Below are 16,442 nucleotides of genomic sequence, written 5' to 3'. Positions count from 1 at the left end.
AAATAGATAAATAATTGAATGAATAAGAACAAACAATTGAAGAAAATAAAACGAATTTTAAAAAAGATCACCATCATCTTCTTTTGATCTTTGTTTGTCCCCATTAACAGATTTGACAGGATTTACCTCACTCTTCTAGGAATCTTCCCAGGCTCCTCCTCCACCTGTCTCTTCCACATCTTTTTCAGTCATCTTTGCCTTCATCGCTCATTCACTTCGAACACTCGCAAATAAATTATTACCCCCAAAAAATGAAAACAAAATATTTAAAAAAAGATATTTTTGAATTATGTACCCAAAAGCTGCATACAGGTGTTTGATATAGAATCTGTGTCATAAAGAAATTCACTTTGCCTGAATTTCAGTATTTTCTAAAAACTGAAAAAACTGGTTACTCATATGAAACTAATCAAACTCAATGTCATTAAGCCACCACCCATGTTTAGCGTTGTATGCGCACACCAACACATTTAAGAAAAACACGCAAATAACATCTGTGCTGAAGTATAATGATAAGTATACTGGGAATGCTAGCACTGGCTCAGTTTGCCATTGATGTTGTTGTTCTGTTTTGTCCTCACTCATTAGAAAAATGAGATTGATGTTGGTTCATGTTCAGAAAGCACCATATTTTTGTTTTGTTTTGTTTTTGGTTTTGTATACATGGTATTCAGTTTGTTTCACACCAAACTATGTGTCACAACTGGATGTTGACCGAGCATTCTGTATAATTTACAATGTAGTATCCCCCCCATGTCTGTTGCTATCCACTACCCCCCCCCCCCCCCCCACCACCACCACCACCATCACAAATGTGTCAAATGTTTTATGTTGTTCACTTTTTTGCCCAGAGCGAGCAAAACTAATAGTGCTCAAGTCTTTAGGGAAGGAAACGCCATTTGGTATGCACTGCACTTTTGGAACACTTCAGTTTCAAGCGCTGGCTCATTCAGTCATATTGTTTATAGTTAAATCATGGAGCTGCAACCATGGTTAAATATATAACACCACATTGTCGTGATCAATGTATTTATGATGTGTATTTAAAACCATAAATTCGGGGAATAGATGTCTGAAAAAGAGGTACAAACTGCATCATGTAAAAAAAAAAGAATTACTGAAGGAGAAATACTTGATTGTTCATATAAAGAATTCAACAGCTTTTTTATATGGGTTTATTTGGTTGTCCTAGGCCTCATTTCATAATACAAAGTTGATATGATAGCAACTCTTGCTGGGATGGCAATTCTTGTGGTAACGACAATGATCCAGCTTCCTGATTGGCTGTTGCTATTGGAAGTTGCCATTCCAGCAAGAGTTGCTATCCTAACATCTTTTAATATGAAATGGGACCCTGATGCCTCAAGACTATTCCAGAGTAGACTTCAGAGTGTGTAGTATCTGGGCCCTCAGGACTATACCATTCATCCAGTTGAGGAGAGATTTGCTGTAATGCAGCAAATTAATGTGTGTTTTGGGTGTGCTTATAAAATGGGACATAAGGGAATTTAGGCTTTTCACATTGTTATTACCTCAAGAATCATGTGTCATATCAGAAACTGATAGTAAAACACATATTTTGTGTTTTTTTTTAAACAAAGCTTGGTTTTAATTTTGATCTAGTTTTAGTTTAAGAAATTATATGTAAGAAAGAAAAGAGAAACACGTACAGAGAAATATATTTAAAAAATATTGTAGAAGCACTAATTTGGACTGTCCGACAAAATTGTTACAGTGCTGTATGTTTGTTTTTTATCAGAGTCTCCAAAACTGCCAGATATTTTATTAGCCATCTTTCCCCAAAACTGAAAATAGCATTTTATATACACAGCATATTAGATATGTATAGAAAGCAGCTTAGAATCAGTTTTCAAAGTCAAATGACCAGCAAAATTTTCTGCTGACTTCATTCGATATCAGCCATCTGAGCATGCAATCTACAAAAGCAGCACTCAGTCATGCTAAGGGTGACAAAGTATGAATGAAAAGGCCAAGGCAGTATCTCATGGAATTCTAGTATGGTAGATTTTACTCCGAGTATAAAGTAAAGCTACTTTCTTCTACCGTCTATATTTTGTTTTTCCTTGAAGATATGGCATTCTGTGCTTTCCCAAAAGAACAATATCTGAGGGTGGAGGATATGTACCTGTTGCTTTTTGCATTTGAATTATATCACTCAGTTCTTGATATGAACTGTTACATACCATATTAAAGGACAAGTTCACCTTCATAAACATAAGGATTGAGAGAATGTAGCAATATTAGTAGAACACATCATTGAAAGTTTGAGGAAAATCAGACAATCCGTTCAAAAGTTATGAATTTTTGAAGTTTTTGTGCAGTACCCGCTGGATGAGAAGACTACTGCTATGTATGAATAACTTAGATGTCACACGCGTACAACAATATAAGGAAAATATAAAGAGAATTTCACAAAATTCCATCTTTTGAAAAAAGTACACATTCCCCTGACTCCTTACCGACACATGTTATGGGTAATATTATTCCCCCTGCCTTTAGAAAGAGGCAAGTCAAGTGCTCTTTTATTATGCGAAAAAAGTGAAAATATGTTGAATTTCCTTTTACATTTTCTTTATACTGTTGTACGCATATGACTCACAAGCTGTCGTAGTCTCCTCATCCAGCGGTTCCAACACAAAAATTTTAAAAATTCATAACTTTTGCATCGATTGTCCAATTTTCCTCAAACTTTCACTGATGTGTTCTACTAATATTGTTGCATTTTCTCAATCCTTATGTTTATGAAGGTGAACTTGTCCTTTAAGCTATACCCAGTAGTTCTGATGTGGGCATTAGTAGATTGCAGTTAATAATAGCACTAGCGGGATGTATGTTTTGCATCTCACAGTGTCCATTGAAAAAAACAGGCCATTCCATTTCAATTTTTTTAATGTTTTGCTCTATAGCTTGCATTATTTTGCTGTGCACAAACCCCGCATATATGACGTTAACAAATGTGTACATGTAGTGTCGTAGCCCCTAAATGTTACGATCATTATAGTACATTTAGCCTACAGAGTAACCAATCTTTCACACAGCCTTTTGAATACTTCACACTTTTCTTCCGACTGGTAAATTTGATACTACGTGTACATTTCTATTTCATTATTTTTGATACTTTCACACATTTCTGCCGTTTAGATTTATACTCAGCAGATAAATAGTTTTGCAAAGTGCACTGTTCTAAAGTGATAGAAACCACAAGCGGGTGAAACGCCAAATGAGATGAATAGTCTAACTGCAATTATCTCAGGAGGGATAAAAAGCGACAGGACGTTCACAACTTTATTTTTTCACTGCACTGAGCACACACAATTCCTAGACTAGGAAGTCTTTTAAGACAGAAAACATTTTACTGTTCTCTCATGAAATATTCTCAATTTAACATATATATGTTTTCAGAAAATGTCCTCATAGTTAGAAACTGGCAGGTTGTGGTGATTGTTTTCGAAATATCACCGACAGATACACTGTAGATAGAATATGGACAAGGTTTGAAACCTGACGAATGGATAAGACTCTATGTTATTCTGATAATACTCCAAACTGGAAGGTTAGTGTAACATGACATATTTTATAGCCTTCGTTGTACAGGAGCGTCCTGTTTCAAAGTCCTCCGGACCGATAGTTTTCTTGCAGTATATTGAAATTTCATTAGATATAACCAAACAATAAAGTACATAAACATATTCTTAGATAATTATTTAAGGACGTGAAATTTTACTTCAATGTCACAAGAGTTTCACTATAGCCATGTTTGTTATAGCAGCAGTGCACTGTAGCCTTTTTGCATTGTGATAAGACAGAAGCATCAACACTGACTCTGCGTGCGTAAACACTTGATCAACCGTTTGATACAGTGTAGTGTAGCAAACCTCTCCCTGACAATTCATAAAGGGTGTAGCAGGGCACTTTGAGGCTGTTTAAATCGAGACATGTCACTTTAAGAACGCATCATAATAATGATTGCCATTAGAGAAATACACATTCAGTGGTTTTAGACAGTTTGATGGTCATTAGCATGATGAGTAAAAAAAAAATGCAGCTTTTGTGTGATTGCACATTTTTGCCTCTATGATCTGTGGTGCGTTGAAATGAGTGCCGTTGGTATGATACAACTCACCAATATAATTCAAGATATCGAAGTATTTTATATGGCAGGTGTTACGAGTAGCATCTTATGAATTCTACTGATGCGCTGCATTCTGTAAAATCAAGCGGCATTATTGTAAGGTGAACATCATATCAGTCCAGTCACTATATGATTGTTTATCATGTGAACCAATGAACAAGACGATACAATTGTATATTATCCATGGTATGAAAATATAAAAGTCAATATGTGTGGAATATGTGGTGCCATACCACAATGGTTTTGTAGTTGTAGTGGTATATATTAGTAAAATATATATTCTGGTATTGAACATTGTACATTGTATAAAAATCTGACTCATGTAATTTACAATCAAAATAAAGGTAAACAGTAATCACTTCATGTGTGACAGTCAAAACTCAAGAGTAATTGCCAAAGTTTGTCTTTATTATTCATTCAGGTATTTGATTTGAACAACGTGCACCGATTCATTGTAGGCCTACAACTGTATTTCATGCATGCAATGTACTTTTGTATTACTGCAAAGAGAAATAGACAGACCATGAAAGAGCTTTTGTCATTGCAAGATTATAGATAAATCTATTCAAACACATTTGAGATCTTTCAGACATTGTTGTAATCTCCAATTCAGATTTCATCCTGAAGGCTTTCATTATATTAGATAAATTTTAACATGAAGCATCCTCTAAAATCCTCCAGTACATAGCATTCCAGGCAATATATTTGACATGTCGAGAACTGAAGACGGATTAAAGGAAACATTTCTTTTCTCACTCCTGAAAGCATTACACTGATATTCAGTGCCTTATAAAATTCATTTAAACTGAGGAAGGTGCCCCAATGAAGTGATTTGTTTTAATATGAGATGGTGTTTGTTTGAAAGTAAGACTGGCAGTATGATAGAGTTGGCCATGTAGCAGCTGCCATATTGAGGTAGAACAAAGTGCAAGCCAAATTGTAGCAATCCAAAGTGAAAAGATAATGTAGCATACTACCTTTTCAGTACCCCTTGCGGATTTTTCTAATGGTTATTGAAGAGAATTTGCCATGTACATTGTAGTTTGTTACTGGTGTGCTATCACTTGTGGGCATTAATTGCATCTGTAAGTCTGGCCTGATGTGATGGAGGGGTACTGGAAAAGGGAAAAACAAGAACGTTTTCGGTGAGAGTTGTTGCTGAAGTCGTCCTTGTCAAATTCATCTGAGAGGTTTATCCACTCTCATTTTTGTGTTGCGCTTGACATTTTCACTGTGACATTTACTCCACTGCCTGCTCAGTATGATATTGCTGTACATAGATGAATTATCAGCTTTTTAAAAGTGGTGACGATGCATTAATACAATCTGAATATGATATCTTTAATATCATATTTTGAAAAGGCTCTATATCAATACAGGTTGTTATGTAAATGTAGTTATGTTGAAAAAGAATGCAAGGACAGGAAAAAAACAGAAAAGGAGGGAGAGAGAGAGAGAGTGTGTGTGTGTGTGTGTGTGTGTGTGTCTGTGCGTGTGTGTCTGTGCGTGTGTGCGTAAGAGAATGGCATAGAAAGAAATGGATAGAATTAGTGAGGCCAATTTTGATGAAGTTCTCAATGAATGGTTGAGGAACAACACCATCCATGCATACACAATTGTAGGCTCCCCATCTTAAATGGCAATCTCTTAATGCGACATGTTCAGTGGCTTTGACAGATAACTGATCCATCACGATTAATGACCCTCTCTCCTCATCGCTCTGGATATTACATGATACTGATATACTGCGATGCTTGGATGCATGTGTTTGATTGTATCCATTTACTTAATATCTTCAGTACAGCAATCGTAGCATGTTGCTTTGAAACTCCCCTTGTCGGCAAGCTGGGAACTTTAACTCCTTAACATTCATCAATCTTTGCATGTTACGTATTTTAGTTACGTTCAGATGGTTATCCTTAACCTCGAGGATAGCTATCTTCAAGGATAAGCTCTGGCCCCCTAACTACGATGCGCGTTCACACAACGAAGCTTATCCTCGAAAGGTAGCTATCCTCGAGGATAGGCTCACTGCCCCTGTAAACACTTATCTACAAGTTCCTGTCAACAAGTTCTGTCCACACGATGCTTAACTACAAGTGGAAACCCCCTGCGGCTCGTTGATGGAGCACTAACCCTGAGATACACGTGTATCTCATGGATAGCTACACATATCTTGGAGTTAACTTCTTAAGTTTAGCTACCAACAAGTGTGTCTACACATTGCTTAAATCTGAGCTTATCCTCAAAGATACATCTGTAGCTGTCAAAATCTTGAGGTTAAGGATCGCTGTCTGAACATAACTTTAAAAGTCTTGTCAAACTTATTTCAACTTAATTGCTCTATTATTATGGATATAGTTGTGGCTGTGATAGCAGATTAACAGTGGAATATGATTTTTACAACTATTACAGTTTAGATACATTAAGACTGGGAGAACTTTACTTTTGCTTTTAAATTAGTTATTCATAGTAGAGACTGTTCTTGATTGCCCATGAAGGAATCCAGTGTCATCAGTTACCCACAATTTTTATATACTAATGATCATTCAATGACTAGAGCGCATTGGAAGGAACATTCTAGACTAGACGTTGGGGAAAGTGGTCAAGGCATTTAACTTCATGTTGTTTTTTCCTCCTAAATGATTTGGTGTGACAATGGGGCAGTGACATTTGAAGACCATGAAATAACAAGTGATCAGTATGTACTTGAAGCAAAAACAAAAAACAAAACATAAACACACACACACAACAACAAAAAAACTGTGATGCCAACCAAAACTTAAAGAATGAAGTTTGATTTAGTTTTCTCTTTTTCATTTTTGATCCTTTGTAACTCTCATTTCCTCAACTTTAAAAAGCATGAATACATGATTATTTTTTGTTGTTGTTGAGTGCATGACTTTGTATAATTTCTCAACGACATTTTGAATACAGTTCATGAGTTCTTCATTCTCTTCAAATTCTGACATGAGGTGATGCGTCTTATGTTGCTGATCGTCCCATGGTGTGGTGAAGAATCGGACTGACATATTGTATGATATAGGAGCTGGAGATGTTGTTTCTAGCTCAATCATAGCTGCACAGTGGCAAATAACACACCTTTCTGTATCAGCTTAATAATACGTTTCTTCAGTTCTATGGACGTCATGTCTGACTCCTTGTTACCTGACATTTTCTTTTCAAACGCTACGTTAACATCATGACTGCTATGGGAAGGCGTGCTTGCAGTACTGCTTTGCTGTGGCAAAAGAAAGCAATCGACATATCACCAAAAAAGTTGAGATATAAACCGTGTAGATTGGAATTGATGTGTCTCTGCTTGGATGAGAAATTTTGAGTAGGAACCCTCATCTCACTAAAAAATATTTAAGTCAAGATGCTGTAATATCATATTTTTATGATTATTATTATTTATATTACCTACAATGTATGAGACTTTACACCTTTTTCTTTTCACTTGCTTTCTTTTGCCAAAGTAGGGAAGACTAGGTTTTGTATGGTGTCTATGCCATCCCAGATCGAGACTGAATAATATGTCTTGCAATAGAAGCTGTGGAACTGTTGGTTTATAATAATCTCTTGTTCATGTTTCTTTTTTACTTTTGTCTTATTGCCATCTTAATAGAATGTTAATTTGCTTGGAGTTATTTTCTTTTTCTCTCTCTCAACCTACCATTCAAGCATCACCAACAGTTGAACAAACACTGTTTAGTTGTACACTCACAACAATGTTTAGTGAGACAGTGTGAAATATTCTCTGTCTGTTCTGTGCGGGAAGTGCATTTTTTAAATTTGTTTCCAGCATCAGGTTTTGCTTGTAGCACCCACATTTTATTTGGTTTAGCTTCGCAGCATTGTTATACAAAGTAACATAATTTGCAGTGGCTGCTTGTATAATTTTGTTTTTTGTTGGTACCTTTTCTTTCCTGCCATTTGTATGCGGATTGCGAACACATGCTTCTTTTTGCAGTTCTTTAATTTAGTCAGTTCTGCATGTTTTATCACCTGTTTCATGAAGTGTACATTTCATTTTTTTAATGTTTAGTTGGTCTCTATTAGACACCATCACAAACTTTGAAAGTTGCATTTCATTATACATTATTTTTTCCTGTTATCATCGTCATCATTATCAGTTGCTTTAATACATACATCAATGTTAATTTCAAATTTTAGTTCCTGCTAGCACTAAATTTTAATTAATTTAAACCTTCCTTGCTGATTTATTGCATGTCTACAATATATATCCAGACCTATCACATGATACTTTCCACAAAAAAAAAAAAAAATGACAATGCTATAATATAAGTGATTTGTACCTGAACTTCCTGCTGCCACAATTACAGGTGAGTTTTTGTAATAATCATTTGCCTTACTGGGTAGATTTATTTCATTTGAAAGCAAAACATCAAGACATCCCAAAACCTGAATCTATTAAAATCATGATACGTATAGCTGATTTTTATAAGGCACCAACTTGATCAGTCACAAGGTCATATTATTCAAATAGGTTTATTCTTGACAAGCAAAATATTTTCTTGTAAAAACAAAATGAACAAACAAATCTTTTGAATTATCCAGACTATCAAATACCCTTGAACTGTTATGACGGTAGGAAGTTTTCCTAAAAAGTCGAGAAATACCGTCCAGATACGTGGTAGCAATAACATCTCATCACATGACACAGTCATGTGACATAGTCACTATGTTGATTCATAAGTAAAGAGGCATGGCATGGTTGTGTCATGAAAAGCAGTAGTTCACCAGTAGCCCGTCCATTATTGCATCTTGACCTTGTTTAGTTTTAAAACAAAAGCATCACATAAAAAACAACAACATTGTTTTATTTTGTGTCAAGATTAACCCATGGTCTCCAAGATGTTGCAATCAGTGCGCTGGTGTTCACACTAGTATACATGTACATTGTACATACACTTGTAGCACCCCTGGCTTCTAGTGCCCAAAGGGTTAAACAGGTGCCCCAGCAGAGGTTTTACAAGTATGATCATATGCATACATACACGTACAATGGATGTGTGTGTGTGTGTGTCATTTAATTTTCGTTCATGTTTGTGTTTACATGTGTTCTGACACTTCATATATGTGTTTAAAAGTGTCACATTCATGAAATAATGATTCATATGACAAAGATATTGGTTTCTACCAATGTGTGAAGTCTGAGAATATAGAAAGTTGCTCAGATTTACAAACCTACACAGTGTACATGCTCATGATTTGCCATAATGACAGGGACATGTATGCATTATATGAGGAATTTCTCTGTGGTGAAAATAAAAGCAAAATATAGCGTGGCAATAAGCTTGAAGGAGATATGTGTTTTCTTCTTTTAAAGAAAGGTAGTTTTCATTACTTCAACAACTTTATTTTGAAAAACAACAACAACAACAACAAAGAACACAATGGCTAGGCGCAAACCAGCTTGTTCACTTTTAGTGTTACTAGCACCAGTATTCACATGGCTGAAAAGACATAAACTACTCAGAAAAGATTAATCAAAGCAAAGTGTCAATTTCCCATTGCTGATTAAGGACAAATTGTTCAACTGAATGGTCATAATCAAAAGTGATCCATAGATTTGGAAGATGAATATCATTTTGTCCTTTCCCTGTTTGTGCTATCAACTTGTCAGTTGAGCATCAAACTGGCTTGCAAAAACAAGCAAACAAATATCAAAACATCGCATCTAGATATCTACGAGATTATTACCCATTAGTGCAAAGTTAGCCATCGAAACTAGCTGATAACATTGCGTTGAGTCCATTACAGAGGACAAAAAAAAATAATAACAGATAAATAAATAAACATGTACATGTACGTTAATCTGAGCAACTTCAAGTTCTTGGACTAACCTTATATAGCCAAGACCATGATCAGTCCCATCCTTGGATCAGAGTGAATCAAAATGTGCAAATTAGTCTGAAATTGGTGCTAAACATTTGATCTCAATACACAATATTTCCCTCGGAAATTTTCGGCTGTATTGAGATCAAAAGTTTAACACCAATTTCAGATGAATGTCCAATGCAGATAAGCTTCTATATTGTAATGTGCAAATCAGTGTTTGTCTTGAACCTTACACCATGTCCATTCCATGTATCAATCATGCCTTATCCACCTCACACAGGATTTCATGTTCTTTGAGAAGTCTGGTGATGAGAAGGACCAGAGGAAGGCGGGCTTCACCCAGGTGTAGGCGGGGCTATCAAACATCCAGCCAATCATATTACTCCATTCTCATCATCTGTGAACAGGTGTGGTTGTCACTCATCAAAAGCAGCCATGCATTTCATTACATTTTAATAACAACAAGACTGCTGAAATTTGTTGCTGTGTGAAAGAACGTTGATAAAATTAGCCACAAAATTTTTATTATGCTCTGTATCATATAGCAAAATTTATATTTTGAAGATATTGAATCATTTAAATAACAGCACAACTTTTAAGCAAGGATCTTTGAAAGAAAGTAATCTCATTGGTACCAGTTTTAAGCATTCAAATATATCATATATTTCAGATTTGATGTTTTCCTCAAATATTTAAATTTAAGATGATAATCCTCTGCATGCTGCTGTGAATTATGCATGATTTAAGCAGACAGTTTCAATATGTCTACTTCACATGAGGAAGGTATCTCAGAGCTGGCGGGAACAAAATAATAGGATGTATTAAATTACAGTATGTTAGATGAAAAATACCTGCGTACGACAAACCTGATAGGTGTTAATGTTGCCATGGTAATTTGGGAATGTTGATGGAAGGACCTTTGTCGGCAGACTGTACATGGTAAAGAATATTGTTCAGACACTTGTGGGTTCTTTGTACCATACTGAAATCAGTCAGGTGAGAGTAAAAGTAAAAACAGATTTAAAACTGGACTGTAATTGGAGAGTATACAGATAAAAGGAACTTTATGCACTCATGTTTAACTGTGTGATAGCAAAGTGTCCACCCACTGCCTATTCCAATTAAACACAGGCTTCACCAGTGGATAGGATCCTTGTTATAGCAAGAATGCAGAACTAAAACTCTGTTCATTAATGTCAGCGGATCATTTGTTAAAGTGGGCTTGAACTTGTATGTGACATACTAGATGTTGTAAACTGGTCAGGTCTTTCATGCTCTAGCTGTGTGTTGTAGAAAACATGTATTTCATGCTTTTTTTTTTTTTTTTTTTTGTGTGGGGGGGGGGGGGGGTTAAGCTCAAGTGTGGCATTTTGCTTGGGTATCTCCTACATAATGTTTTGAGAGGACTCATTCTTGTTTCAGTAGTGCTACATCCCATGCTTAATGTTGGCATCCCATGCACATACATTCAAGCATTCGTATTGCATAACATACACAGATATTACACACCAATTACGTGAAGTTTGTACCATGAATATTTGCGTGACTCTCATTTTGATTGATCAGCTCAGAGTTCTGTCATATGCCCATGGCAGCGCTGAAAGTTTGTCATCTGTAAAAAACCATCAATTCAAATGTCAACATGATAACAATATCTGTGTGAGCCCATCCGCAAAGTCATATGGGTTCCTGCAGTAAATCAAAGTGTACAGTATATTCATCTATTTCTGAATACTTAATGCATTGTGTACCACAATATTATAGCATTTTCACAGAGTTTGATATTAAATGTCATTTTTTTTCTCTCTTTCATTCTCTTATCTTCTGCGTGTTTGTCCTTTCTCATGTCAAATTGTGTGTTTGTCCTCGTTTGTCCTTGTGTGTTTGTTCTATGTATTGTCACCTTCTTTGATGTTTCCTCCGCACTTCAACTTTGATATCTCTCCCTCATTTGTCCGTTCCATCTTCCTCCTTGTTTGTGTGTGTTTGTTTCGTTGTCTGTGTGTTATCTGTCGCATTGCTGTCGTCTGTTTTTTTTTTTCGTCCTCGTGCGCTTCTCTCTGCAGGACTTCATTTTCTTCGAGGAGTCGGGCAAAGAGAACGACCAGCGAAAGGCGGGCTTCGTCAAAATGTGAGCTCCCGAGGAAGGCGTTCCGTTGGCGCGAGGACGGGAATAGAGTAGAAAATGTACATAATGTACTACTTCATAAATGTAGAAAATGAATATAAGTAACAATTTTGATTTCTTTCTCTTTTTTCTTCTCTGGCCTTCATTATCATTATATGTCACTCCTGGTTGCCTTACCCCCCCCCCCCTTTCACTCTCTCACTTCCGATTATTCTTGTCTCTTCCAAATGCTCTTCTTATATTCCTGTATTACTCTTTTGTATCCCTTCTCTATTTCTGCATCCCCCCCCCCTCAATTCCCTCATTTTTCGGTGGGGTTACCTGTACAAATCCTACATACAAAACCACATGCGCTCCAGGACTTCATATTCTTTGAGGAGTCGGGCAACAAGAACGATCAGCGTAACGCGGGCTTCGTCCGAACGTAAAAAAAGAAAAAAAGCGAACTGCACAAGTCGTGCAGTGTCGGTAGATGGTGGGCAGAGGGTGTGACAGCGATCGAAACGAAAGAGGTATACGAGTGTAGTCAGTGTATAGAGTAGACCATTAGAAGCAACATTTTATGTGTACGTGAATGAAGCTATCACAGACGATCACACAGTGTTCGTTCATGGCATAGATGGGATCAAATATCATTCATGCAATACATTATTCTCAACTCTAGGCTTCCTATTACAGATTCCATGTACTCTACAATATGGTCATGTGTATATCCATCATGATTGTTTGCATATGTCATATATCGTCAATGTATTTATTGGGCCTTTTTTAAAAGAAACAAACACATAGCATACATATCCTGTTTTAGAGTTGTCAAAAATATGTATGTAGTCTGTACCATTAACCCCTTCACCCTCACTGTAGAACATAGCCATTCTCTGGTTTGTAAACCTTGGAAGGTATACAGAAAAATTTGAAGATCAGATCACTCAGAGGAAAGTGAATTTAATTTTGATTTACCACTAATTACCTCGCATAGATTGCATCAACTTTACACTCTTCATCCACACAAACTGCAAGTGCACCATCCCTCGTGTTTATGTGCCCACAGATTACCACATGGCGAATTAGGTGTACAGGCTCTGATACAGAGCTTGAAAGGAAACAGATGATGAAAAAGCAAGCAACTCTACTCAGCAATGTGCAGACATTGATTGATGTCAGTTGTTTCCTGGCACTGCCAGTAGCAATGACTTGTTGAAACTACATACAATGTATGTGCGTGCACATGAATCAACAGCAATGCCTATTTATATTACCAAAAGTGCTGTATCGCCTATTGAAAGGCTGTGACACACATCGTATCTTCCCGTTGAGTTGCTGCTGAACTGACTCTGAATAGCCAGGAGTTTGATATTAAATGTTTCCTTTTTTTGTCATATTTTGTTCATGTTTTTAATAAATCCAAGACATCAAGTCTGTGTAGGTGTACCTTATATGAACAAAATTTCAGGGCCATATCACATGAAAGATTAAAAGAAAACATTTTTTTTTCAAAGATTTCAGAATTGTAGCCATGGCAACTGGTAGAAATTCTGCAATGAAGATATGAATAATAATGACAGAATTACAATTATAGGAATGAATAAGTAGATTATAGAGAACAAATTTGTGATAATCAGTATAATGCACATATTTATCATTATATCATGTACAATGTACTTCATGACATTTTCCATCATATATATCTAAATATCCGTCAGAGCTGAAGTCAGAAATTGCATTTTACATCATATCTGTGAAAATTAGGAACTTCATTGTGTTCAACCATAAACCCACATAAGTCCACTGCCCATCAAATTGTGGTGTGCCTTGTATTAGATAACGAGATATTGCTGTATCTCTATGCTTAAAATGTCGATTTATACATATGTACCTCATGTTGGGTATGAAAGTATGGTTAACTCCTCACAAATCTGAATTCGGCTGGAATCATTATTCAATGTCTATTGAATGCAAAGATATGATGAAAGCCCTATTCTTAGTCCCAATGGCTGTGACTTGTGCAGGGTTGACTGTAGAATCATAATCATGTATACTCATAAATCAAATTGTGGTAGACACAAGACTACATTCCTCGGGCATTACAAACAAACCAAGTCCATCTTTTGGTTTCATTTTGTCATCAAATTATAGCAGTCAAAATTATGGGGCATATGTACTGATGAGGAAGTGTATGAGAATTCAATACTTTTTTAATCATCTTTACACTTGAACTTCTGCTCTCATTCATGTGTATTGCATTGACATGTATTTGAACTTTTATTGTGATTTGAAGCAAAAGGGCACTAAATGCAAAATGTTCATTTGTATTTTCAACCATGGGTTCAATGATCTTCTTGCTCTCAAATGAATGACTTGTGTTTGCCAGTGTATCAGCTGTGCTTCAACAGACCTGAATGAGATAGAACAGTGTAGTACATGTGTATACTAGCATTTGTCTTGTGGTGTAAGAGTGTATGCGTAAAGAGTAAAATCATGTAGTTTGTGTTTGTTTTGTAGTTTATAGACATTTAATAATAAGAGGAAAAAATGATATATCTCAGAGTAATTTGATCATGGGGAAAATTTATCTACATTGTACAATGTACAAATTCATGAAATTCTTCCGTTGAGATGTTTTCATTGTAGATAATTCTTTGTCAATTAGTTGCATTGTACAATGTATTTGATTATGAAATGCTTAGATATTTTTTACTTTACATTTAAATATCAGTGCGACATTGATGAAGCACTGTACTGTAGAGTCAAGGTCTGTTGTTTTGAATATACCATGAGGTTTGCCTTGTTCGTATTCATTTCTTTCTACCATGTCAATGGTATTGATCAAATACATGTAGAAAGCAATCTTGTATAGTAATGCATGAGCATCCTATCTGTAACTTTCTTCAAATCTCCTGAGATGAATTGACATGAATAGAGCCCAAGTTTAAATGCAACTGCGTAATATATTTGTGGCGATGTTTCTGCATTGGCGATTTTATGGGTGCCCTTTTATTATGCACCAGTGAAAGTTATAGGGTGTGGCCAGGAAAATAATTATGTAGGCATTTTCTTTGTAAGAGGTACTGTAGCCGTATTGTCCATTGTTTTAAATACAATAATCTTCGAGCACATTCTAGATTAGTTAATTATAACACTTGTCACTGTCAGCCACATTTTAATTATACTGACTTTTTCACTATTTTGTACAATGTCCATGCTAAAGTTGCTGCATATTTCTCATAGTTGCTCTAATGAATTAATTTGTTGAAGGCAGTTACAAGATTTAAATCATATTCTAAATGCTGAGAAGTATTTGTATTATTATTATTATTATTTTTGTTTGGTGAACTTGTACTTCAAACGCAGGCAATGTAACAAGAACAACGTATGCTCGAATTCAGTAGAATTTCTGTATCACCTGACGTTAACCTAATGTTATTCAGTTTCCCTTTATCACTATGACCTCAAGCATAATCAAAATAGGTTTAGAATGAATAAAAACCAACAAACAAACAAATATGGGGGAAAAAAGAATACAATTGATTTCCTTTGAATTGCTGAGGCCCAGGTCTGGAAGAGTTGCAAGTCTTTGATATTAATGTGTAGGTCCTACATCAGGATAGTAACTCCAGCATACAAATAAAATTAATTGCAGAAAAATTAACTTTTGAATACATTGGCTTTACCAAGAATATATGAAGATTTTCTTTCTGTAATACACACAAAGGAAATCCATCATACATGTACTTGTACAGGCATTAATACAGTGAAGAAGGTAGAAGCTGATTTGAGGAGAAACATTCACCCAAAACTTTGCAAATGCTGAAAAAAAAAAATAACCTTCTCCTACAAAAGAGCAGATCAGATATGTACCAATTGCGGAAACTTATTACGGAGACATGTCAAGGTCCAGCATGTTGCAGCAACTTATTGTGGCACCACTGTGGTGTGTATGACCACTGCCAACTGTGCACACTGTTGGTGTCAAAGCTTTTATGTTCGGCAGGTGTGCTGCCTGAAACTTCTGTCTTCCTTCTTTGCTGAATGTGGACTTCTCAAACTGGAAATTACGCAGTATACTCTTGCAAATTTTACTGAATGGCCGATGGACTTAATCACTGGTGACAAGATACAAAATCTCTTCTTTGTTGAGAGGGCATTGTTTATTACATAAAACATATGTACAGTCTACATGTATGTGTATTTGTATGTGCTGTTAAAATCAAGTGTTACAAGTGTGTAATCTGCTTGTACAATGTATAGGTGTCTTTCAACGTAAATAAAAGTCATGCGTAGCTGCCTGCAAAATTT

At 35.8% G+C, this 16,442-nt stretch overlaps 1 protein-coding gene across 1 annotated transcript in view; it reads left to right on the top strand.

Moving 5' to 3' along the window:
- The window catches only part of LOC139727616 (phospholipid scramblase 1-like), a 53,871-nt gene extending 43,445 nt beyond the window's left edge, over positions 1–10,426 (top strand). The window contains exon 8 of the mRNA XM_071638598.1: positions 10,299–10,426. Coding sequence (XP_071494699.1) covers positions 10,299–10,367 — 69 coding nt within the window. The 3' untranslated portion in view covers positions 10,368–10,426. The remainder of the gene's footprint in view (positions 1–10,298) is intronic.
- The last annotated feature ends 6,016 nt before the right edge of the window (positions 10,427–16,442 follow it).

The sequence above is a fragment of the Diadema antillarum genome, unplaced genomic scaffold (assembly GCF_040938485.1).
Source record: "Diadema antillarum isolate AM-2024a unplaced genomic scaffold, OU_Dant_1.0 seq00000136_RagTag, whole genome shotgun sequence".
Classification (NCBI taxonomy): Eukaryota; Metazoa; Echinodermata; class Echinoidea; order Diadematoida; family Diadematidae; genus Diadema; species Diadema antillarum.
This window is presented reverse-complemented; position numbering and strand designations above follow the sequence as displayed.